Source organism: Lampris incognitus, chromosome 2 (assembly GCF_029633865.1).
Source record: "Lampris incognitus isolate fLamInc1 chromosome 2, fLamInc1.hap2, whole genome shotgun sequence".
NCBI lineage: Eukaryota > Metazoa > Chordata > Actinopteri > Lampriformes > Lampridae > Lampris > Lampris incognitus.
Window position 1 is genome coordinate 87,381,742 of NC_079212.1, and position 22,762 is coordinate 87,404,503.

Genomic DNA, 22,762 nt, shown 5'->3' on the forward strand with positions numbered 1-22,762 from the left:
CAGTATGTCAGGATGGTAAGCATGCTGAACGTTCCACATTTCAAACGCAACAGAGCCACGTAGAGACGGAGCTTTGGTTGATGTTGCCAGGTTAATTAACAGGGTTAAAAATCATTAACATCTGTGAGAAACAAAGTGTGGAAAGTCTGTGTTTTAAAACAGATGTGCAAAGTTATTTTGAAAGTTATCACAGAGCGTAACCCGATAAGGTGCTATTAGATGCATTCAAACCACCTGAATGCTGCGCAGGTGTTGAGTTTCTCAAAGCGTGCGTGCGTGTAAGCGCGCGCTCGCGTGCTCATAATCCCCCGATCAATTCCTTAAAACTTCAGTATCCAACGAGTCCTGCAACCCACACGACCACATAGGTGGTTGGTTCCTGCGCTGCAGCGCTGCGCAGTGTGAAGCACCGGGACTTCATTGTTGTCCATGCAAAGTGAAGGTGTAGCAGGAAGCAAACAGGGACGATGTGTGAAGAAACCAACAGTTTACAAGCCTATAAACGGGCGGGCTTCCTGTTTGCAAACATTATTGGGTGCGTGCGCAGCCAGGGGGCATCTTTTGAGAGCTACCAAAGCGGTTCAACAAGGAAAATGTTCAGCATTCCAAAGGGGTCACCCGTCCTGTTGGCGGTTTGTGCAGTTTATTGCACAACAACTGCGCGTCATCTCTGCTGTATCTCAACTCCATCTTGGTTAAAACCTCTGCGCTGTAGCTGCTTTCTGCCCCCTAGTTGCGCACGCATCTCTGTGACGACGTTGCACAAAAAACCCTATAGTTCTTGCGCTCCCCCCGTCTCTTGGCACGTCGCATTTTGATTGGTAACGAAGGTCAAAGGTCATGTGATGACGAGGCACACGAGACACCAGATTGTCGTTATTTACACGACCGCTAGGAGGTCGCTTAACTGTCAAACGTAACTATAGGCCGTATGAGCTGCTTGGAGATGTTGTGTTCCTCCTTTCAAAACATCAGAAATGATGACTCGCTAGTCCCACCTCGTCACGTCATTAAGATGGCTTTAGCGCACCCGGGTGGCGTTGCGGTCTATTCCGTTGTCTACAAACACGTGATCGCCGGTTCGAATCCCCTTGTTACCTCCGGCTTGGTCGGGCGTCCCTACAGACACAATTGGCCGTGTGTGTGTGTGTGTGTGTGTGTGTGTGTGTGTGTGTGTGTGTGTGTGTGTGTGTGTGTGTGTGTGTGTGTGTGTGTGTCTTGGTATCTGCACTAGCGCCTCCTCTGGTCGGTCGGGGCGCCTGTTCGGGGGGGGGGTAAACTGGGGGGAATAGTGTGATGCTCCCACGCGCTACGTCCCCCTGGTGAAACTCCTCACTGTCAGGTGAAAAGAAGCGGCTGGTGACTCCACATGTATGGGAGGAGGCATGTGGTAGTCTGCAGCCCTCCCCGGATCGGCAAGGCGGGTGGAGCAGCGACCGGGACGGCTCGGAAGAGTGGGGGTAAATGGCCAAGTACAAGATGGCTTTGGCGGATGGTTCTGCAGGCCTGCCTGCTGCTTGGTGTGATCATCACTCCTGCACCACTGTGCAAATGTGGTCACCGCTTCCCGCTCGACACATGTCAGAATAAGTAAACCGTGTGAAAACCCCGCAGACGTTACACGTGTTGCCGTGCCAGAGCACGCTCCGGGGCCATCCCGTCAGCATGACTGACGGGTGTGCAGGGGGGCGGGGTCAGCGCGAGCGGCGCAGCTGGATTGGGCAGGTAAAACGTGTATAAAAAGGGGAGCATTGTTGCACCGAGTGACCCTCTTCTTTTCAGGCTGGTGATGATGAAGGCCATTTTCCTCGTCGTGCTGTCGGTGACGCTGTTCTCTCAGGGACACGGTAGTAAGTCACCCAGTCTCTTCTTCTTCTGCTGCTGCTGCTGCTTCTCACGCTCTGCCATCCCTGCGATCTGCGGAGTATTTATAGGCTGGAATAGTATAGTGCACTGTCATAGCAGGGCGGTTCTTCAATCTGGGGCACTTTTGGCTTTTGAAATTTTGAAAAAATAAAAAGTAATTTCTTTAAAATTTGTTTTTTTTTTGTTCTTTTTCAAAGCTCTATTAAGTGGCGTGGGACTAATATCTCAGCGTAGCTTTGATCGTCCTACACAATAAGTTTGATATTATGACGCTTTTTACAAAGTTATAACGGCAAAATGTGACGTAATGACACGTGATGGTAATGACACTTTTCACTTTTTGGAGAAAAAGTTGACGAAGTCTTAGACTTGCTAAGCTAACTTGTTAGCTAGCATACAATGTACAATGAATATACGTGATATAAAAGTGAAGTTTCTTATTTCTGAACTGAAATACTCAGCTAGTAACGTGTCTGGTGATGACCTGTAATAACCATCCTGTCAGATCAGGACATATAAACCTTCACATGACTTACACTTGTAATAACCATCCTGTCAGGTCAGGACATATATACCTTCACATGACTTACACTTGTAATAACCATCCTGTCAGGTCAGGACATATAAACCTTTACATGATTTACACTTGTAATAACCATCCTGTCAGGCCAGGACATATAAACCTTCACATGACTTACACTTGTAATAACCATCCTGTCAGGTCAGGACATATAAACCTTCACATGACTTACACTTGTAATAACCATCCTGTCAGGTCAGGACATATAAACCTTCACATTACATTTGTGACATGAAAAAGTCACGCTTCTTCCATGACTGCTCACGCACATCTGGCACTTATCGTTTCCATGGCAACCACGTTGTTGTTGTTTGAAAAATCGTTGTTTCTCTAAAATGTTGGCTGTGGTGTAATGACAGATGTATGAGGGACAGACAGCGATATTTAACTATGAAATATAAACCATATGAATGTGAAATAGGTCTTTTTAAATTATAATGAGAAAATGCAAAGTAAAGCTTTAATGAATTTAATCATTTTTATGACTTTATTACAGAGGGGGAGTTAAAAGGTCTGGGTTGGGGACAAGCCCAAAACAAATGTCATCACTGAGACACAGATCTGTTTTCATAGCTAACACAACCTAACTCTAACAAATACAATAATTGTTTTTTTTTTTTAAAAAGAAAGTTTATTTTCTTGTAAATCTGCCCTGCATGGGGGCAGAAACACTCCCTTAACTGTAGAACCACTCAACAATATTCCCCAGCTCATGATAGGATTTTCCACGCAATGTCTCCTGGGTTTTGTCCTTCTTCCTTTGCTAGACACCCTGGACTCCTGTGAGGGTCGTTGTGGTTATGGGACGGACAGCAATTTCTCCTGCCAGTGCAACCCGTCCTGTGAGACCTTCAACGACTGCTGCTCCGACTACGCCGAACAATGCAAAGGTGACGCCAGAGGCCTTACTGTCCCCCCTCGCCTTCTGCACACACGAGCAGGTTTGACGGTATCCGCATTAAGAGTGCCTCAAAGGACCAATGTCTGTCCTTTTCTGCAAAAGGAGCCACATCCTGCCAGGGCCGGTGTGACGAGAAGTACAACCCTCAGAACCAGTGCCACTGCAACTCCAAATGCATGCAGTACAGCAACTGCTGCAGCGACTACGCTGACCTCTGTGGGAGTAAGAACCAGACAGCATCCGGATGTGGGCCACTTCAGGCAACGATGCGGCACTGATGGCCTTCTTCTGGCCCTGACAAAACGGATGTGAGCCTGAAGTGGCCCACATGTATGATAGCAAATATGGCCCAAATATGCCAAATCAAATGTGGGCCTTTGTTGGCAAAGATGTGGTGCTCTGGGCAACACGTGATCTGGATGTGGCCCTGAAGTGGCCCGTGGTTTAAATGGTGAATATGGCCCAGATATCACAAAACAAATATGGGCCACCTTTGGCAGATATGTGGCACATGCGGCATTGCTATGGCTTGGTTCTGGCCCAGATCTGGCAAACAGGAGCGGACCGCCCAAGCGCCGTCATTCAGAATTCAAATTCAATTCAAATGTTCAAAATGTAGCACACTTGATAAGAATGACACTTACAAGGGCTGGTGTTTTTGTTGTTTTACTCCATCTGTCAAATAGACATTACAGAGGACACGTTTTCAGAGCATGGCTCACTATACGAACGGCAACACTCATCTGACGACTCTATGTCCCAGAGTGCACGGCGAGAGCCAGTACTACGTCACACAGGCTAGAAGCAATTAACCTGCAGTGCCCTCCTGTGGCAAGAACCGGCTATCACAACAACACAGCAGACAATTCTCCTCTTTACTATTAGTGAGTGGTCAATGAAGGTAAGTATATAAAATAAAAAATAGATGGGGGGCTACTAAATCCCAAGTACCCCACACTCTCCCCTCAAAAAGATAATGGCGTCCCGACATAACAAATCTACCAGTCCACATTGCATAACTTTTCATTGAAAAGATAGGTTATTACTAAGCAGGAGTCAATCTGGATACTGTACTGTAATCAGTCATAACATATAACACACATCTCCTATTAATGGTATATGTTTGCAGTAAATAATGTGCACTTGAATCCACTGCTTCGTCCGTCTTGAGGCCGGGGAGCTATAGTATCTGACTAAAAGCAAATAACTTTGTAATAGTAATATCCCTGGTGGTAACAGGTGTGTTCTAAAACCCCAATGCTACAGTAACTCTGTGTCTGGTGATCACAGGACAACTAAAATCACATAGCTATAACAATTGTAACATGTCAAAAGTTTTTTTGTTTTGTTTTTTTTTGTTTTTGTTTTTTTTTGTTTGTTTTTTTTCATTTATTTATTTATACTGAGTTGTCTGATTTGCTTATCTACCAGACACACTAGGCTGCCCTAGTCTGTGATAAGTAAACACTGGTGTAGGTTTTCTATTTCTCAAAGGATATGCTTTTTCTCTGGCAGGCTGCACAGCTTCCCCTGGAGGAGGCTGCAAGGCATCTTCTGGTGGAGCTGCAAGGCATCTTCCAGGCTCTTGTCGTCATCGGGCTCATCCTCTTCTTCAGCTCCAGATGTCTCGCCATTCTCTGACACTGTCCCATTGTCCTCTATTGTTGCAGGCTGCTCCGCAAAATCCTCTTCATCTTGACCGTCTCTTTCCTCCGGATAGAACTCCAAGGCATCTGGGCTCAGCTGACTCTGGATCCGCTCACTGGCTCTGACTGTTGGTCGTCCCACGATGCATCTCCAGTTATCCTCATCATCTGAGTCACTGTCCTGTTCCTGGTTCCACTGCATTTGTCTGTCTGTCTTCTTTCTCTCCCGTCTAGGTTTCACAGGTAAGTCCTCTTCTCTTGGTTCCACCGGCAGGAAGTCGCATGGCAGAAGAAGGTTCCTATGCATGATTCTGGTTCGTCCTTTTCCATTCTCCGGCTTCAGCTCATACACAGGGCTGTCGGCGTGCTTCCTCTGTGTTACTACATGCACCTGGTCCTCCCAGAATGGTCTTAATTTCCCCGGTCCTCCTTTCTCGTTCAGGTTGCGGATGAGAACCCTGCATCCGGGATACAGCTCTGTCCCGTGGGCCTTTTTGTCGTATAGTGTTTTGTTTCTGGCCCCCTCCTTCCGTGCTGTCTCTGATGCTAGGCGATAGGCGTCATTCATGCGGGCCTTCCACTTCTCTGCATATTCTTGAGGGGATAGTGCCTGGTCCTTTGCTCTAAGGCCAAACATCAGGTCAATGGGAAGTCTTGGATTTCTGCCGAACAACAGATAGTAAGGTGCAAATCCGGTCGCTTCATTTCGGGTGCAGTTGTATGCATGTATCACCTTTGGGAGTGACGCTTTCCAATCCGTTTTCGCAACCGCTGGCAGGTTTCTCAGCATCGCCAGAACCGTTCTGTTGAAACGCTCGACCTGACCATTTCCTTGCGGGTGATACGGTGTTGTGTGAGAACCCCTGACTCCACTGTACTCCTGCAGCTTGGCGAAGAGCTTATTGTCAAACTCCTTCCCTTGGTCATGGTGCAGCGTCGCCGGGAAACCAAATCTCAGCACAAAGTCCCCGAATACCTTCTCTGCGGCGGTCTTGGCAGCTTTGTTTCTGCATGCATAGGCTTGAACAAAACGGGTAAAGTGGTCCATAACCACCAGTATATACTCGTACCCTCCCTTACACTTCTCTAAGTGTAAGAAGTCAATGGAGACCATCTCAAATGGGTGTGTGGTCACGATGTTGGTGAGAGGGGCTCTGGTTGGTTTGTTGGGGCGCTTGGTCTTCAGGCAGCTACACACCTGTGTGATGTAATGTTCCACATCTTTCTGCATGTGAGGCCAATAGAAACGGTCCCTCAACAGGTGCAACACCCTCTCCACGCCTAGATGGCCCAGGTCTCTGTGCAGTTCTTTATATACCAGCTCATGGAACTTTTTCGGCAGGACTAGCTGAGTTCGGGTAGCTGTTTTCCGGCGCAGGATGCCATCATCATCAAGGCACAGCCGATGCTTCTCTCTCATGAGTGTCGCAACACCCCTGCTCGCACACTGTGTTTTTCCCCCGAGGCCACTGATTGGAGGTTATGTACTTCAGCACCTCTCCAATGACAGCATCCTCCCTCTGGGCGTCTCTCACCGTCTGACTGGGTATCTCTGCCACAGGTGATGTATGTTCCTTCTCAAACTCGGCTAGTGCTGTGGCTATGGTTACCGGACACATCCAAGGCTCAGCTCTCTCCAGCTGTACTGACAGCGCCTGGGTCACACTGTTCATGACCTCGGGGTGTACTTCTTGTGAACAGGTCTGCATGTACTGCTCCATCGGCATGCGTGAGAGGCCATCTGCGTCCCCATTGGCTCGTCCAGGCCGGTACTTGATAGAGAACTGGAAATCGGCTAACTCTGCTACCCACCTGTGGGTGGTCGCATTCAGTTTGGCTGTCGTGAGCACATAGGTGAGGGGATTATTGTCTGTGTAGACAGTGAATGATGGAGCGTGGTAGAGGTAATCTCTAAATCTCTCACATATGGCCCATTTCATCGCGAGGAACTCCAACTTCCCTGAGTGGAGATGGTAGTTCTTCTCAGGAGTTGTCAGTGTCCTAGACCCATACGCGATGACTGCCAGCCCACCCTGTGACTGTCTTTGATACAATACTGCCCCGAGGCCCTCTCGTGACGCGTCGCAGTGAAGGATAAAGGGCTGTTCAAAGTGTAGCACACTTGATAAGAATGACACTTACAAGGGCTGGTGTTTTTGTTGTTTTACTCCATCTGTCAAATAGACATTACAGAGGACACGTTTTCAAAGCATGGCTCACTATACGAACGGCCACACTCATCTGACGACTCTATGTCCCAGAGTGCACGGCGAGAGCCAGCACTACGTCACACAGGCTAGAAGCAATTAACCTGCAGTGCCCTCCTGTGGCGAGAACCGGCTATCACAACAACACAGAAGACAATTCTCCTCTTTACTATTAGTGAGTGGTCAATGAAGGTAAGTATATAAAATAAAAAATAGATGGGGGGCTACTAAATCCCAAGTACCCCACACTCTCCCCTCAAAAAGATAATGGCGTCCCGACATAACAAATCTACCAGTCCACATTGCATAACTTTTCATTGAAAAGATAGGTTATTACTAAGCAGGAGTCAATCTGGATACTGTACTGTAATCAGTCATAACATATAACACACATCTCCTATTAATGGTATATGTTTGCAGTAAATAATGTGCACTTGAATCCACTGTTTCGTCCGTCTTGAGGCCGGGGAGCTATAGTATCTGACTAAAAGCAAATAACTTTGTAATAGTAATATCCCTGGTGGTAACAGGTGTGTTCTAAAACCCCAATGCTACAGTAACTCTGTGTCTGGTGATCACAGGACAACTAAAATCACATAGCTATAACAATTGTAACATGTCAAAAGTTTTTTTTTTTGTTTTTTTTTTGTTTTTTTGTTTTTTTTTTTTGTTGTTTTTTGTTGTTTTTTTTTTTTTTTTTTCATTTATTTATTTATACTGAGTTGTCTGATTTGCTTATCTACCAGACACACTAGGCTGCCCTAGTCTGTGATAAGTAAACACTGGTGTAGGTTTTCTATTTCTCAAAGGATATGCTTTTTCTCTGGCAGGCTGCACAGCTTCCCCTGGAGGAGGCTGCAAGGCATCTTCTGGTGGAGGCTGCAAGGCATCTTCCAGGCTCTTGTCGTCATCGGGCTCATCCTCTTCTTCAGCTCCAGATGTCTCGCCATTCTCTGACACTGTCCCATTGTCCTCTATTGTTGCAGGCTGCTCCGCAAAATCCTCTTCATCTTGACCGTCTCTTTCCTCCGGATAGAACTCCAAGGCATCTGGGCTCAGCTGACTCTGGATCCGCTCACTGGCTCTGACTGTTGGTCGTCCCACGATGCATCTCCAGTTATCCTCATCATCTGAGTCACTGTCCTGTTCCTGGTTCCACTGCATTTGTCTGTCTGTCTTCTTTCTCTCCCGTCTAGGTTTCACAGGTAAGTCCTCTTCTCTTGGTTCCACCGGCAGGAAGTCGCATGGCAGAAGAAGGTTCCTATGCATGATTCTGGTTCGTCCTTTTCCATTCTCCGGCTTCAGCTCATACACAGGGCTGTCGGCGTGCTTCCTCTGTGTTACTACATGCACCTGGTCCTCCCAGAATGGTCTTAATTTCCCCGGTCCTCCTTTCTCGTTCAGGTTGCGGATGAGAACTCTGCATCCGGCATACAGCTCTGTCCCGTGGGCCTTTTTGTCGTATAGTGTTTTGTTTCTGGCCCCCTCCTTCCGTGCTGTCTCTGATGCTAGGCGATAGGCGTCATTCATGCGGGCCTTCCACTTCTCTGCATATTCTTGAGGGGATAGTGCCTGGTCCTTTGCTCTAAGGCCAAACATCAGGTCAATGGGAAGTCTTGGATTTCTGCCGAACAACAGATAGTAAGGTGCAAATCCGGTCGCTTCATTTCGGGTGCAGTTGTATGCATGTATCACCTTTGGGAGTGACGCTTTCCAATCCGTTTTCGCAACCGCTGGCAGGTTTCTCAGCATCGCCAGAACCGTTCTGTTGAAACGCTCGACCTGACCATTTCCTTGCGGGTGATACGGTGTTGTGTGAGAACCCCTGACTCCACTGTACTCCTGCAGCTTGGCGAAGAGCTTATTGTCAAACTCCTTCCCTTGGTCATGGTGCAGCGTCGCCGGGAAACCAAATCTCAGCACAAAGTCCCCGAATACCTTCTCTGCGGCGGTCTTGGCAGCTTTGTTTCTGCATGCATAGGCTTGAACAAAACGGGTAAAGTGGTCCATAACCACCAGTATATACTCGTACCCTCCCTTACACTTCTCTAAGTGTAAGAAGTCAATAGAGACCATCTCAAATGGGTGTGTGGTCACGATGTTGGTGAGAGGGGCTCTGGTTGGTTTGTTGGGGCGCTTGGTCTTCAGGCAGCTACACACCTGTGTGATGTAATGTTCCACATCTTTCTGCATGTGAGGCCAATAGAAACGGTCCCTCAACAGGTGCAACACCCTCTCCACGCCTAGATGGCCCAGGTCTCTGTGCAGTTCTTTATATACCAGCTCATGGAACTTTTTCGGCAGGACTAGCTGAGTTCGGGTAGCTGTTTTCCGGCGCAGGATGCCATCATCATCAAGGCACAGCCGATGCTTCTCTCTCATGAGTGTCGCAACACCCCTGCTCGCACACTGTGTTTTTCCCCGAGGCCACTGATTGGAGGTTATGTACTTCAGCACCTCTCCAATGACAGCATCCTCCCTCTGGGCGTCTCTCACCGTCTGACTGGGTATCTCTGCCACAGGTGATGTATGTTCCTTCTCAAACTCGGCTAGTGCTGTGGCTATGGTTACCGGACACATCCAAGGCTCAGCTCTCTCCAGCTGTACTGACAGCGCCTGGGTCACACTGTTCATGACCTCGGGGTGTACTTCTTGTGAACAGGTCTGCATGTACTGCTCCATCGGCATGCGTGAGAGGCCATCTGCGTCCCCATTGGCTCGTCCAGGCCGGTACTTGATAGAGAACTGGAAATCGGCTAACTCTGCTACCCACCTGTGGGTGGTCGCATTCAGTTTGGCTGTCGTGAGCACATAGGTGAGGGGATTATTGTCTGTGTAGACAGTGAATGATGGAGCGTGGTAGAGGTAATCTCTAAATCTCTCACATATGGCCCATTTCATCGCGAGGAACTCCAACTTCCCTGAGTGGAGATGGTAGTTCTTCTCAGGAGTTGTCAGTGTCCTAGACCCATACGCGATGACTGCCAGCCCACCCTGTGACTGTCTTTGATACAATACTGCCCCGAGGCCCTCTCGTGACGCGTCGCAGTGAAGGATAAAGGGCTGTTCAAAGTCTGGGTAGCCCAACACTGGTGGCTGGATGAGGAATTCAATCAACTGACAGAGGACCTGTTGGTGTTCAGCTGTCCACTTAACTGGGTGAGAGGAGGGCAGATGGTCTCGGGAGCCCTTCCTCCCCTTGTCCTTTCTCTTTTGTTTGAGCTTCCCCGCTGCTGTCTTCTCTGGGGTGAGGAGGTCATAGAGAGGCCTTGCGATTCGGGAGAAGTTAGGTATGTAGGGCCGGTAATACGAGATGAATCCCAGCATCTTCCTGAGCTCTCCGATGGTCGTAGGTTCTCTCTCCTTCAGTGCCTGGACCGGGGCCACATCAGCGGGGTCCATTGTGTATCCATCCTTGGTCACAAGCCTTCCCAGGAACCTTACTTGGTTTTTGAAGAGTTCACATTTTCTTGCCGTCAGCTTGATTCCATGGCTTCTGTAGCGGTGCAGTACTCTTCTCAGGTGCTGGAGGTGTTCGTCGAATGTGGTTGAGTGGACCAGGTTGTCATCTAAATACGGCTGACAAATGTTGTCCCTCAGCCCAATCAAACATTCCTCCATGGACCTCTGGAACTCTGCTGGTGCTGAGGACAGTCCGAAGGGAATTCTCACCCATTCATATAATCCCCACGGGGTGATGAATGCAGTCAGTGGACGGCTGGACTCCTCAAGAAACCCCTGGTGATATGCCTTCCCCTGATCCAAGACAGAAAACCAGGCACTCCCCTTCAGGCTGTCGAGCATATCCTGGATGCGTGGTATTGGATGGCGGTCTGGGATGGACCTCTTGTTCAACTCACGGTAGTCACAGCAGAGGCGGAGGCTCCCATCCTTTTTCCGCACACACACGATTGGGCTTGAGTAGGGTGATTTTGACTTAGTTATCCAGCCTCTGTTCAGTAAATCCTCGAGGTATTCCTTCACTTCTTTATGAAGAGGCTTTGGGACTGATGTGTATGTCCGCTTCACCGGTGTGGTGTCACTCAGGCGGATCTTGAGCTGGAGTGATGGAATAGTCCCCACATCATGGTCATCGCGTGCGAACACACTACTCTCCTCCCGCAGTAGCTCTCTCACCTGCAGTTGTTGTTCAGGTGTCAGGTGGTTCAGAGGGACAGGCGGGTCCCATAGATCTTCCTCCTGGTGTTCCGTCTTGACATCACCTGGCCCTTTCAGCTTTGTTGTGTCTCTAATCACAGGTCTTCGTTCTGTACCTGTTGTGGAGGTCCCTGGGATGACTGGGTTCACTGTACTAGTCCCATCCACATCCAACGGCTTCACGGCGGCAGGGTAGATGGCTCTAGTTCTTTGGGTCTGCCCCAGGGGAGTCCGTGGCGGCAGTGTGATGTCATGAGCTGTGACGTTAGTCACTGGGACAGCGATGCGTGACCAGGTTCCCTTCTGTAAACATACAATGTTTTCATCCACCTTCAGGCCCTCTGGCCACTTTGGGTTCACATTAGGCTCAAAGAGGACGTTCTGGTCTGCTTGGAGGGGCCCTGCTCTAACACCACACTTAACAATCTTTGTCTGGCCCGCCGGAATAGTCATGCTTTCTCGGCCCACTTTAACCATTCCCTCACCTTCCATATCATCTTGGCTGTTTATCAGCTTCACGAGGACTTCAGCCTTCTTGTAGTCAACCGCGAACGCAATGCTTAGTGCCTTTGTGATTACACTTGATGGCTGTCCAGCTCCAGACTCTAACAGGTGTTCAATTACATTGTAACCGATGATCGGTTCTTCTGCGGTGCCCTGGTGTGTGGTTACTAGTATTGGCACAGTGAGTTCCATTGGTGGAGTCTGAGTGGTGCTATTCGGTGCTAACTGGACAGTCACTTCCACCCATCCAGAGAAAGGAATGGTTGTCTGGTTTGCTGCTTTACCAGTCAGGGTGCCAGGGCCAAGGATCTCTTCTGTGCTTCTCACCTTGGTGTGTGGGAGATGTTTTCTCCTCCATTCTTCACTGATTAGGCAGACCTGCGACCCGGTATCCCACAATGCCTGTGTGGCTACACCATCAATGTAACAGTTTATCATGTATTTCTTTCCAATGAGGTTCAGCAGCTGTGACTGGCGTTTTGAGGAGATATGACTCACTGTGGGTGCTTGCTGTTCCCGCCCTGCCTCGTCTCGCTGTCGGGCAGACACTCTGGCTTCTAGTAGCTGAATACTGTCGTCGATGAGCTTGCTGGTGACAGTACAGCTAGACGTGTCTACCTGCTCCGATTTTTCAGGCCTCTGAGCTCTACACCCTCTTGAAAGATGGCCACTCTGTCCGCATTTGAAACAGTGGTTGCACTGGTCGCCCCTTTCACTGTCTTGACAGGCTTTGCATCCGCGCTTCCTCACAGGCTGCTGCTGACGAGAAGGTCTTTGGCCAGAGGAGTGGTTCATGGCTTTTCTCATCTGTTCCATTTCTCCTTTCAGCTGTTGGATTATCTCGTAGAACGCAGACTCCTTTTGGTTCCCTGCCTGTGTCTTAAGGGCTTTCACACTCGCGGATGTTGATGGCGACGACTCCTGACCCCCGACCACTGCAGCTTCCGCTCCTCGATACTGATGTGCCTCAGCTCGCACTTCCCGCACTCTGGTTTCCTTACTGTGGGAGCTCTTCTTGAATTTCCGCTGTCTCTCTGACTCGAAACTTGCGGCCTCTATCATCTTAACAATGAGAACATCATCAGTAGTTGCTTGATCATCGAGATAGCTCTTGAGCTGATATTTTACCTGGTCACTCACTAGCCCAGTTCCCACAGCTCTTAGGAACTTCTTCTGTATCAGTTCAGGGCTGTATTGTTCATCAGAGCCAGGCTCTCTCGCTGCTGCTAAGAGTCTCTCTTTACATGCTATGGCTCGGAACAGGAAGTTCTGTGGTGACTCCTGACTGTCCTGTGTGATGTTGATTAGTCGGTGATATAGGTCCACAGAGCTATCCTCTTTGAAATGGCCGTTCAGAATGGTCCTCAGCTGAGGGAGGGTGAGTTCGGTTTTGATCTCTAACAAGTCACGGAGAGTCAGCCCAGGGCTGATGGCTCGGATTACAGCCTCTATTATCTCCAACTCGCTGTGGCCTTTTCTCACCCCCATATCAATCTGATGCGTAAGATTTATATAAGACAACTTGTCTATCTGCCCCCGTTCTCCTATTTGGCCATTTATCTTAAAGTCTCTGCGTATGGTCACTTCAGGGGGTTGGATTACTGACGGGATTGGGTTTGAAGGTTGACTAGGTCTACTGGGTTCTTTAAGACTTAGTTTCTCACTGAGGCGTGATATCTCTTCCTCAAGCGCTTTTGTGGATGCAGTAAAGCTGGACTGTAAGGCCTGATATTGTTCATGTAAGCTTGCCAATTCGGCAGCATCCTTGTTAGTACTGTCTGCACCTGCACCAGTATGTGACTCCGCCCCTCTCTGCTTCATTTCACTAGAGAGGTCCACTAGTCTGGACAGAAACTGACGTGCTACCTCTTCATCCTCCTTCTCAATTGCTTCATCCACAGTTTCACTAATAAGTCTGATCAGCGCATGCCTCTTTGTCTGGTTTTCAGTGGGGACTTTAGCAATAACACACACCTCTTTTAACTGGTCCAGCCCTAACTGCAGGAGGGTCTCACTCAGCCTGTCTTGCAGTTGCTCAAGCTCCAGTTCCATTGTTGGTCACGTGTTCTCACTCCGCTCCCCACTTCTTCTCCTGACAATGGTGGCAATGGCGCTGATCCCGGGTTTCGGCACCAATATTTGTAGCACACTTGATAAGAATGACACTTACAAGGGCTGGTGTTTTTGTTGTTTTACTCCATCTGTCAAATAGACATTACAGAGGACACGTTTTCAAAGCATGGCTCACTATACGAACGGCCACACTCATCTGACGACTCTATGTCCCAGAGTGCACGGCGAGAGCCAGCACTACGTCACACAGGCTAGAAGCAATTAACCTGCAGTGCCCTCCTGTGGCGAGAACCGGCTATCACAACAACACAGCAGACAATTCTCCTCTTTACTATTAGTGAGTGGTCAATGAAGGTAAGTATATAAAATAAAAAATAGATGGGGGGCTACTAAATCCCAAGTACCCCACAAAAGTCTGGGTAGCCCAACACTGGTGGCTGGATGAGGAATTCAATCAACTGACAGAGGACCTGTTGGTGTTCAGCTGTCCACTTAACTGGGTGAGAGGAGGGCAGATGGTCTCGGGAGCCCTTCCTCCCCTTGTCCTTTCTCTTTTGTTTGAGCTTCCCCGCTGCTGTCTTCTCTGGGGTGAGGAGGTCATAGAGAGGCCTTGCGATTCGGGAGAAGTTAGGTATGTAGGGCCGGTAATACGAGATGAATCCCAGCATCTTCCTGAGCTCTCCGATGGTCGTAGGTTCTCTCTCCTTCAGTGCCTGGACCGGGGCCACATCAGCGGGGTCCATTGTGTATCCATCCTTGGTCACAAGCCTTCCCAGGAACCTTACTTGGTTTTTGAAGAGTTCACATTTTCTTGCCGTCAGCTTGATTCCATGGCTTCTGTAGCGGTGCAGTACTCTTCTCAGGTGCTGGAGGTGTTCGTCGAATGTGGTTGAGTGGACCAGGTTGTCATCTAAATACGGCTGACAAATGTTGTCCCTCAGCCCAATCAAACATTCCTCCATGGACCTCTGGAACTCTGCTGGTGCTGAGGACAGTCCGAAGGGAATTCTCACCCATTCATATAATCCCCACGGGGTGATGAATGCAGTCAGTGGACGGCTGGACTCCTCAAGAAACCCCTGGTGATATGCCTTCCCCTGATCCAAGACAGAAAACCAGGCACTCCCCTTCAGGCTGTCGAGCATATCCTGGATGCGTGGTATTGGATGGCGGTCTGGGATGGACCTCTTGTTCAACTCACGGTAGTCACAGCAGAGGCGGAGGCTCCCATCCTTTTTCCGCACACACACGATTGGGCTTGAGTAGGGTGATTTTGACTTAGTTATCCAGCCTCTGTTCAGTAAATCCTCGAGGTATTCCTTCACTTCTTTATGAAGAGGCTTTGGGACTGATGTGTATGTCCGCTTCACCGGTGTGGTGTCACTCAGGCGGATCTTGAGCTGGAGTGATGGAATAGTCCCCACATCATGGTCATCGCGTGCGAACACACTACTCTCCTCCCGCAGTAGCTCTCTCACCTGCAGTTGTTGTTCAGGTGTCAGGTGGTTCAGAGGGACAGGCGGGTCCCATAGATCTTCCTCCTGGTGTTCCGTCTTGACATCACCTGGCCCTTTCAGCTTTGTTGTGTCTCTAATCACAGGTCTTCGTTCTGTACCTGTTGTGGAGGTCCCTGGGATGACTGGGTTCACTGTACTAGTCCCATCCACATCCAACGGCTTCACGGCGGCAGGGTAGATGGCTCTAGTTCTTTGGGTCTGCCCCAGGGGAGTCCGTGGCGGCAGTGTGATGTCATGAGCTGTGACGTTAGTCACTGGGACAGCGATGCGTGACCAGGTTCCCTTCTGTAAACATACAATGTTTTCATCCACCTTCAGGCCCTCTGGCCACTTTGGGTTCACATTAGGCTCAAAGAGGACGTTCTGGTCTGCTTGGAGGGGCCCTGCTCTAACACCACACTTAACAATCTTTGTCTGGCCCGCCGGAATAGTCATGCTTTCTCGGCCCACTTTAACCATCCCCTCACCTTCCATATCATCTTGGCTGTTTATCAGCTTCACGAGGACTTCAGCCTTCTTGTAGTCAACCGCGAACGCAATGCTTAGTGCCTTTGTGATTACACTTGATGGCTGTCCAGCTCCAGACTCTAACAGGTGTTCAATTACATTGTAACCGATGATCGGTTCTTCTGCGGTGCCCTGGTGTGTGGTTACTAGTATTGGCACAGTGAGTTCCATTGGTGGAGTCTGAGTGGTGCTATTCGGTGCTAACTGGACAGTCACTTCCACCCATCCAGAGAAAGGAATGGTTGTCTGGTTTGCTGCTTTACCAGTCAGGGTGCCAGGGCCAAGGATCTCTTCTGTGCTTCTCACCTTGGTGTGTGGGAGATGTTTTCTCCTCCATTCTTCACTGATTAGGCAGATCTGCGACCCGGTATCCCACAATGCCTGTGTGGCTACACCATCAATGTAACAGTTTATCATGTATTTCTTTCCAATTAGGTTCAGCAGCTGTGACTGGCGTTTTGAGGAGATATGACTCACTGTGGGTGCTTGCTGTTCCCGCCCTGCCTCGTCTCGCTGTCGGGCAGACACTCTGGCTTCTAGTAGCTGAATACTGTCGTCGATGAGCTTGCTGGTGACAGTACAGCTAGACGTGTCTACCTGCTCCGATTTTTCAGGCCTCTGAGCTCTACACCCTCTTGAAAGATGGCCACTCTGTCCGCATTTGAAACAGTGGTTGCACTGGTCGCCCCTTTCACTGTCTTGACAGGCTTTGCATCCGCGCTTCCTCACAGGCTGCTGCTGACGAGAAGGTCTTTGGCCAGAGGAGTGGTTCATGGCTTTTCTCATCTGTTCCATTTCTCCTTTCAGCTGTTGGATTATCTCGTAGAACGCAGACTCCTTTTGGTTCCCTGCCTGTGTCTTAAGGGCTTTCACACTCGCGGATGTTGATGGTGACGACTCCTGACCCCCGACCACTGCAGCTTCCGCTCCTAGATACTGATGTGCCTCAGCTCGCACTTCCCGCACTCTGGTTTCCTTACTGTGGGAGCTCTTCTTGAATTTCCGCTGTCTCTCTGACTCGAAACTTGCGGCCTCTATCATCTTAACAATGAGAACATCATCAGTAGTTGCTTGATCATCGAGATAGCTCTTGAGCTGATATTTTACCTGGTCACTCACTAGCCCAGTTCCCACAGCTCTTAGGAACTTCTTCTGTATCAGTTCAGGGCTGTATTGTTCATCAGAGCCAGGCTCTCTCGCTGCTGCTAAGAGTCTCTCTTTACATGCTATGGCTCGGAACAGGAAGTTCTGTGGTGACTCCTGACTGTCCTGTGTGATGTTGATTAGTCGGTAATATAGGTCCACAGAGCTATCCTCTTTGAAATGGCCTTTCAGAATGGTCCTCAGCTGAGGGAGGGTGAGTTCGGTTTTGATCTCTAACAAGTCACGGAGAGTCAGCCCAGGGCTGATGGCTCGGATTACAGCCTCTATTATCTCCAACTCGCTGTGGCCTTTTCTCACCCCCATATCAATCTGATGCGTAAGATTTATATAAGACAACTTGTCTATCTGCCCCCGTTCTCCTATTTGGCCATTTATCTTAAAGTCTCTGCGTATGGTCACTTCAGGGGGTTGGATTACTGACGGGATTGGGTTTGAAGGTTGACTAGGTCTACTGGGTTCTTTAAGACTTAGTTTCTCACTGAGGCGTGATATCTCTTCCTCAAGCGCTTTTGTGGATGCAGTAAAGCTGGACTGTAAGGCCTGATATTGTTCATGTAAGCTTGCCAATTCAGCAGCATCCTTGTTAGTACTGTCTGCACCTGCACCAGTATGTGACTCCGCCCCTCTCTGCTTCATTTCACTAGAGAGGTCCACTAGTCTGGACAGAAACTGACGTGCTACCTCTTCATCCTCCTTCTCAATTGCTTCATCCACAGTTTCACTAATAAGTCTGATCAGCGCATGCCTCTTTGTCTGGTTTTCAGTGGGGACTTTAGCAATAACACACACCTCTTTTAACTGGTCCAGCCCTAACTGCAGGAGGGTCTCACTCAGCCTGTCTTGCAGTTGCTCAAGCTCCAGTTCCATTGTTGGTCACGTGTTCTCACTCCGCTCCCCACTTCTTCTCCTGACAATGGTGGCAATGGCGCTGATCCCGGGTTTCGGCACCAATATTTGTAGCACACTTGATAAGAATGACACTTACAAGGGCTGGTGTTTTTGTTGTTTTACTCCATCTGTCAAATAGACATTACAGAGGACACGTTTTCAGAGCATGGCTCACTATACGAACGGCAACACTCATCTGACGACTCTATGTCCCAGAGTGCACGGCGAGAGCCAGCACTACGTCACACAGGCTAGAAGCAATTAACCTGCAGTGCCCTCCTGTGGCAAGAACCGGCTATCACAACAACACAGCAGACAATTCTCCTCTTTACTATTAGTGAGTGGTCAATGAAGGTAAGTATATAAAATAAAAAATAGATGGGGGGCTACTAAATCCCAAGTACCCCACAAAAAGAAGGAGAGGAAACGGGAGTTGTTGTGTTTAGAAATGATTTATCATCACCCAGGGTCCACCATGCTGTGTTGTGGCTGGCTGCACACGCGGTCCTGTTGAGTCTCTGCGTGCTGTGCGGACGGTTTAGCGACTATGAGCCTGATAGCAGTTAAACATAACAACCAGCGGGGATCAGTGTTGTGTTATTTAATGAGCTGATACTGAAAAACCTGTTAGTGTTGCCCCACAGCTGCTCCACCTAATCTGACTCTACCTGTCCCCTTTGTGTCTTACGGTGTGTGTGTGTGTGTGTGTGTGTGTGTGTGTGTGTGTGTGTGTGTGTGTGTGTGTGTCGCTCCACAGGTGGGGGGGGTGGTGGAGGGGGTGGTAGCGTGATAAGTGATGCTGAGCTTAAAGCCCTCTCGGAAACTCTCTATGCTCTGGACTACAACAAGGCGTCCCCCTCAGAGTTAGTCATTGACCCTCAGACACTGGTGCCGGACTCCCAGACCGGCTCCCAGAGCGACCTGTCCCCCCGCCGGTGAGATGACACGCTTATTCGAACGGCAGTCTTTCTAGTTTAGCCCGCTTCTGCGTTCTTCTAGGCGTCCTAATGAGATCCAGTGTTTCTCGGAACCGTTTCGCTCGGAGATTTGTTCACCCTTTCTTCGTGTCATTTTTGTTTCTCTTCTCCCCCCCCCTCCTTTTCTTCCCAATTGTACTTGGCCAATTACCCCACTCCCCCGCGCCGTCCCGGTCGCTGCTCCACCCACTCTGCCGATACAGGGAGGGCTGCGGACTACCACATGCCTCCTCCCATACATGTGGAGTCACCAGCCGCTTCTTTTCACCTGACAGTGAGGAGTTTCACCAGGGGGGCGTAGCGCGTGGGAGGATCACGCTGTTCCCCTCTGCCCCCCCCCCCGAACAGGCGCCCCGACCGACCAGAGGAGGCGCTAGCGCAGCGACCAGGACACGTACCCACATCCGGCTTCCCACCCGAAGACACGGCCAATTGTGTCTGTAGGGACGCCCGACCAAGTCGGAAGTAACATGGGGATTCGAACCGGCGATGCCTGTGTTGGTATGCAACGGAATAGACCGCTACGCCACCCGGACGCATTATGTTTCTCGTCAACTATCGCTCGCTTTACGTCTCTCTGTCCTCCCCCTGGCTCTCGTGACCTTATCATCGTCTCTCCCCCTGTTTTCAGCTTGTTCAGCTTCCTGGACGAGGAGGCGCTTTTCTCAAAGCCGACCTTTGCCGCCCTGCTGGCTGTCCTGGACAACTACCACAGGATGACCGGCGAGGCGGAGGACTTCAGCCCCCAGCAGCTGAATGAGCAGGACACCTTCCTCAAGGAGACCATGTCCAACACCGAGCTGGGCAGGGAGCTCTTCTCCTTCCTCTTCACTAAAGGTGCCTTCCTCCACTTAAAACGGGAAATTAGCATGTCTCTTTAACTGACCTGGGCGGCACGGAGGCCCAGTGGTTAGCACTGTCCCCTCCCTCACAGCAAGAAGGTCCTGGGTTCGAACCCCAGGCTGCCCAGGTCCTTTCTGTGTGGAGTTTGCACACAGTAAAGTCCTGAGTGTTAATTTACCTTCCCGAGTGTTAATGTAACATTAACACCGGGTCCATTTGTACACTCTCAGAGTTACATTAACACCAGGTCCATTTGTACACTCTCAGAGTTACATTAACACTCGGTTTTTATACTGTGCATGTTCTCCCCGCGTCTGCGTGGGCTTGCCCCGGTTTTCTCCCACCATCAAAAAGACATCCATGTTAGGGTATTAACCCTAACATGGATGTTTAATTTTTCCCCGCTAGCCCTTAGCTGACGGGTCGGACCCTTTAGTCGACTGGTTAGAGCAGTCTCCCGTGGTGCGGGCGACCCGGGTTCCCGGCTGCCCCCCCTATTCGCTACATTGGTGTCAGAAGTGGGATGGCGAGACCGTGAGGCCATCGGAAGCGCGTGAGCCCAGAGGCGTGAGGGAGCTGGAATGCTGAAGCGCGGGAACGCACTTCCCGAAGGAGGGGGGGGTAGTGTAACGATCACGAATGACTAGACTCGCTAGCCCTTGGCTAACGGGTCGGACCATTTAGTCGACTGGTTAACGCAGTCGCACGTGATGCGTGCGACCCAGGTTCGGGACGATGAGGCCGTCGGAGGCGCGCGCGCCCAGAGGCGTGAGAGAGTTAATATGCTGTGTAGTGTTACGGTCATGGATGAATAGACTCGCTAGCCCTTGGCTAACAGGTCGGACCCTTTAGCTGACTGGTTAACGTAGTCGCCCTTGATGTGGGAGACCCGGGTTCGCGTCCCGGCTGCGGCGGTGCCCGGCTGCCCCCCCCCCCGAATTCGCGACAGTGGCCTGTTTTATTTAGGGTATGCCTGTGCCCCTGAGCAAGGCGATGGAAGGAAGAACCGGGGCTGGTCCCCGGGCGCTGCAGCTGCCCCCTGCTGCTATACTACAGTAGTGCGGCTTCATGCAGAAGATAAACTCGGCGGAAGAACACAATGTCAAATACTGTGGCTTTCTAACTGCCAACGTTTTGGATGTCAATGTGAATTTTCAGGAGTCTACGCGTCAGAGGAGGAGTTCATCTATGACCTGAAGATGATGTGGTTTGGTCTCTACTGCCGTAGCAAAAACACAATGGACTCCAGCGGATTTGAGCACATCTTTGCAGGTTCGATGCACAAATAATGTCGAAAAGGCAGTACGTGTGAATATGTGTTCTCCTGTGCGCGTTTGTCTGTGGCTGTTTTAAGTGTGACACCTTGTGTTGTGTCAGGTGAGGTTAAGCGCGGAAAGGTGTCTGGCTTTCACAACTGGGTCCAGTTCTATCGTCTGGAGAAAGAGGGCTTGCTGAATTACTACAGCCACAATTTTGATGGACCAGTAAGCATACAGTACACAACGGGAAGTCAAGTTCTGGGTTTGATGTTGTGCTCGACAGCAGCTTTATTTAGCAAACTCTCTCTCTCTCTCTCTCTCTCTCTCTCTCTCTCTCTCTCTCTCTCTCTCTCTCTCTCTCTCTCTCTCTCTCTCTCTCTCTCTCTCTCTCTCTCTCTCTCTCTCTCTCTTTCTTTCCCTTCGTCTTGTCTCAGTGGACAACCTACCCTGATGTCCTGGGCATGCAGTTCAAGTGGGATGGGTACTACAAGCAGGTGGGCTCTTCGGTCATAGGCTCCAGTCCCGAGTTTGACCTGGCCGTGTACAGCCTCTGCTACATCACCCGCCCTGGGAAGCGGTACGTTCATCCACGCGATCTCTGACCAAGTGCGGCCGCTGCGTTCTCACATGTGCGCGTAATTCTTTTGCACCATGTTGATTCTCAGGTGCCGCCTCAGCCTAGGAGGAAAGCAGCTGGAGATCCAGACCTACACCTGGGACAAGTCCTTCTACGGAGACGGGAAGAAGTACATTGGCTCTGCTTTTCCTGCCACCCCGTAGGAGTCAAGCGGCCACCTGCAGCGCTTTCAATAAGCTACGAGTACAACCGCTTACCAGTTCCGTTTCTGCAAAACAGCCCCAGCAGAGGCATTCACCCTGGTGACGGCAGAGCTCCTGCTCCACATGTAAAGACAGGGTTCCGTGGAAGCGTTGTAATAAAGCAGTCCAGACCGATCTGTCCTCTGCACTTATGTCTACTCAGAAACTCTCATTTCAGAATCTCTCGAATTTATTTATTTATTTGGAGTTTTTCTACCCTTTTTCTCCCCAGTTGTACTTGACCAATCACCCCACTCTTCCGAGCCGTCCCGGTCGCTGCCCCCCCCCCCGCCGATCCGGGGAGGGCTGTAGATTACATGTGGAGTCGCCAGCCGCGTCTTTTCACCTGACAGTGAGGAGTTTCACCAGGGCTTCCCACTCGCAGACACGGCCAGTCGGCTCTGTGCATAACTGTAGTCCACTGACTTCCGGTTTCTACTGTAGCGGTCATACCAGTTTCCTGTTTGTTGGCGTGTGCTGTTGACAATGGCACATTTTTGGCGATGCCTGCAAGATTTACCATGGATAAATGTCAACCACATGCACACGACCGTCCACACACTTCCACCTGCACCTACCAGCAAATAATTGTGGGCGTAACTTGATATGTACAACTTGAAACTTTCCACCCGTGTGCCGGGAGGTGCAGGTGAAGGTGTGTGGACAGTCGTGTGCACGTGGTTGACATTTATCCATGGTAAATCTTGCAGGCATCGCCAAAAATATGCCATCGTCAATAGCACAAGCAAACAAACAGGAAACTGGTATGACCGCTGCATACCAGTTTCCGGTAGAAACCGTAAGTCAGTGGACCACAGTTATGCACAGTTTTCGGGACACCTGACCAAGACGG

The 22,762-nt window shown here is 50.0% G+C and overlaps 1 protein-coding gene across 2 annotated transcripts; it reads left to right on the top strand.

Annotated features, from left to right (window-relative positions):
* The first annotated feature begins 1,772 nt into the window (after positions 1 to 1,772).
* Positions 1,773 to 22,044, top strand: endou (endonuclease, polyU-specific). 2 transcript variants are annotated; one of them, XM_056273479.1, is made up of 9 exons: positions 1,773 to 1,850; positions 3,214 to 3,336; positions 3,447 to 3,569; positions 18,769 to 18,946; positions 19,620 to 19,825; positions 20,990 to 21,103; positions 21,209 to 21,315; positions 21,525 to 21,667; positions 21,756 to 22,044. In XM_056273479.1, the coding sequence occupies exons 1-9, from the start codon at positions 1,790 to 1,792 to the stop codon at positions 21,868 to 21,870; spliced, it is 1,170 nt and encodes a 389-aa protein (XP_056129454.1). In that variant the 5' UTR covers positions 1,773 to 1,789; the 3' UTR covers positions 21,871 to 22,044. The 2 variants fall into 2 exon arrangements, with proteins under 2 accessions (XP_056129454.1, XP_056129455.1); XM_056273480.1 differs by having other exon boundaries at positions 3,450 to 3,569.
* Positions 22,045 to 22,762: the final 718 nt, after the last annotated feature.

Excerpts from the sequence above, each read along its gene's own strand:
- endou (XM_056273479.1), top strand. The coding sequence starts at position 1,790 with ATGATGAAGGCCATTTTCCTCGTCGTGCTGTCGGTGACGCTGTTCTCT. Across the intron at positions 19,826-20,989 it reads CTCCTTCCTCTTCACTAAAG|GAGTCTACGCGTCAGAGGAG; the intron begins GTGCCTTCCTCC and ends GTGAATTTTCAG. Across the intron at positions 21,316-21,524 it reads GCCACAATTTTGATGGACCA|TGGACAACCTACCCTGATGT; the intron begins GTAAGCATACAG and ends GTCTTGTCTCAG.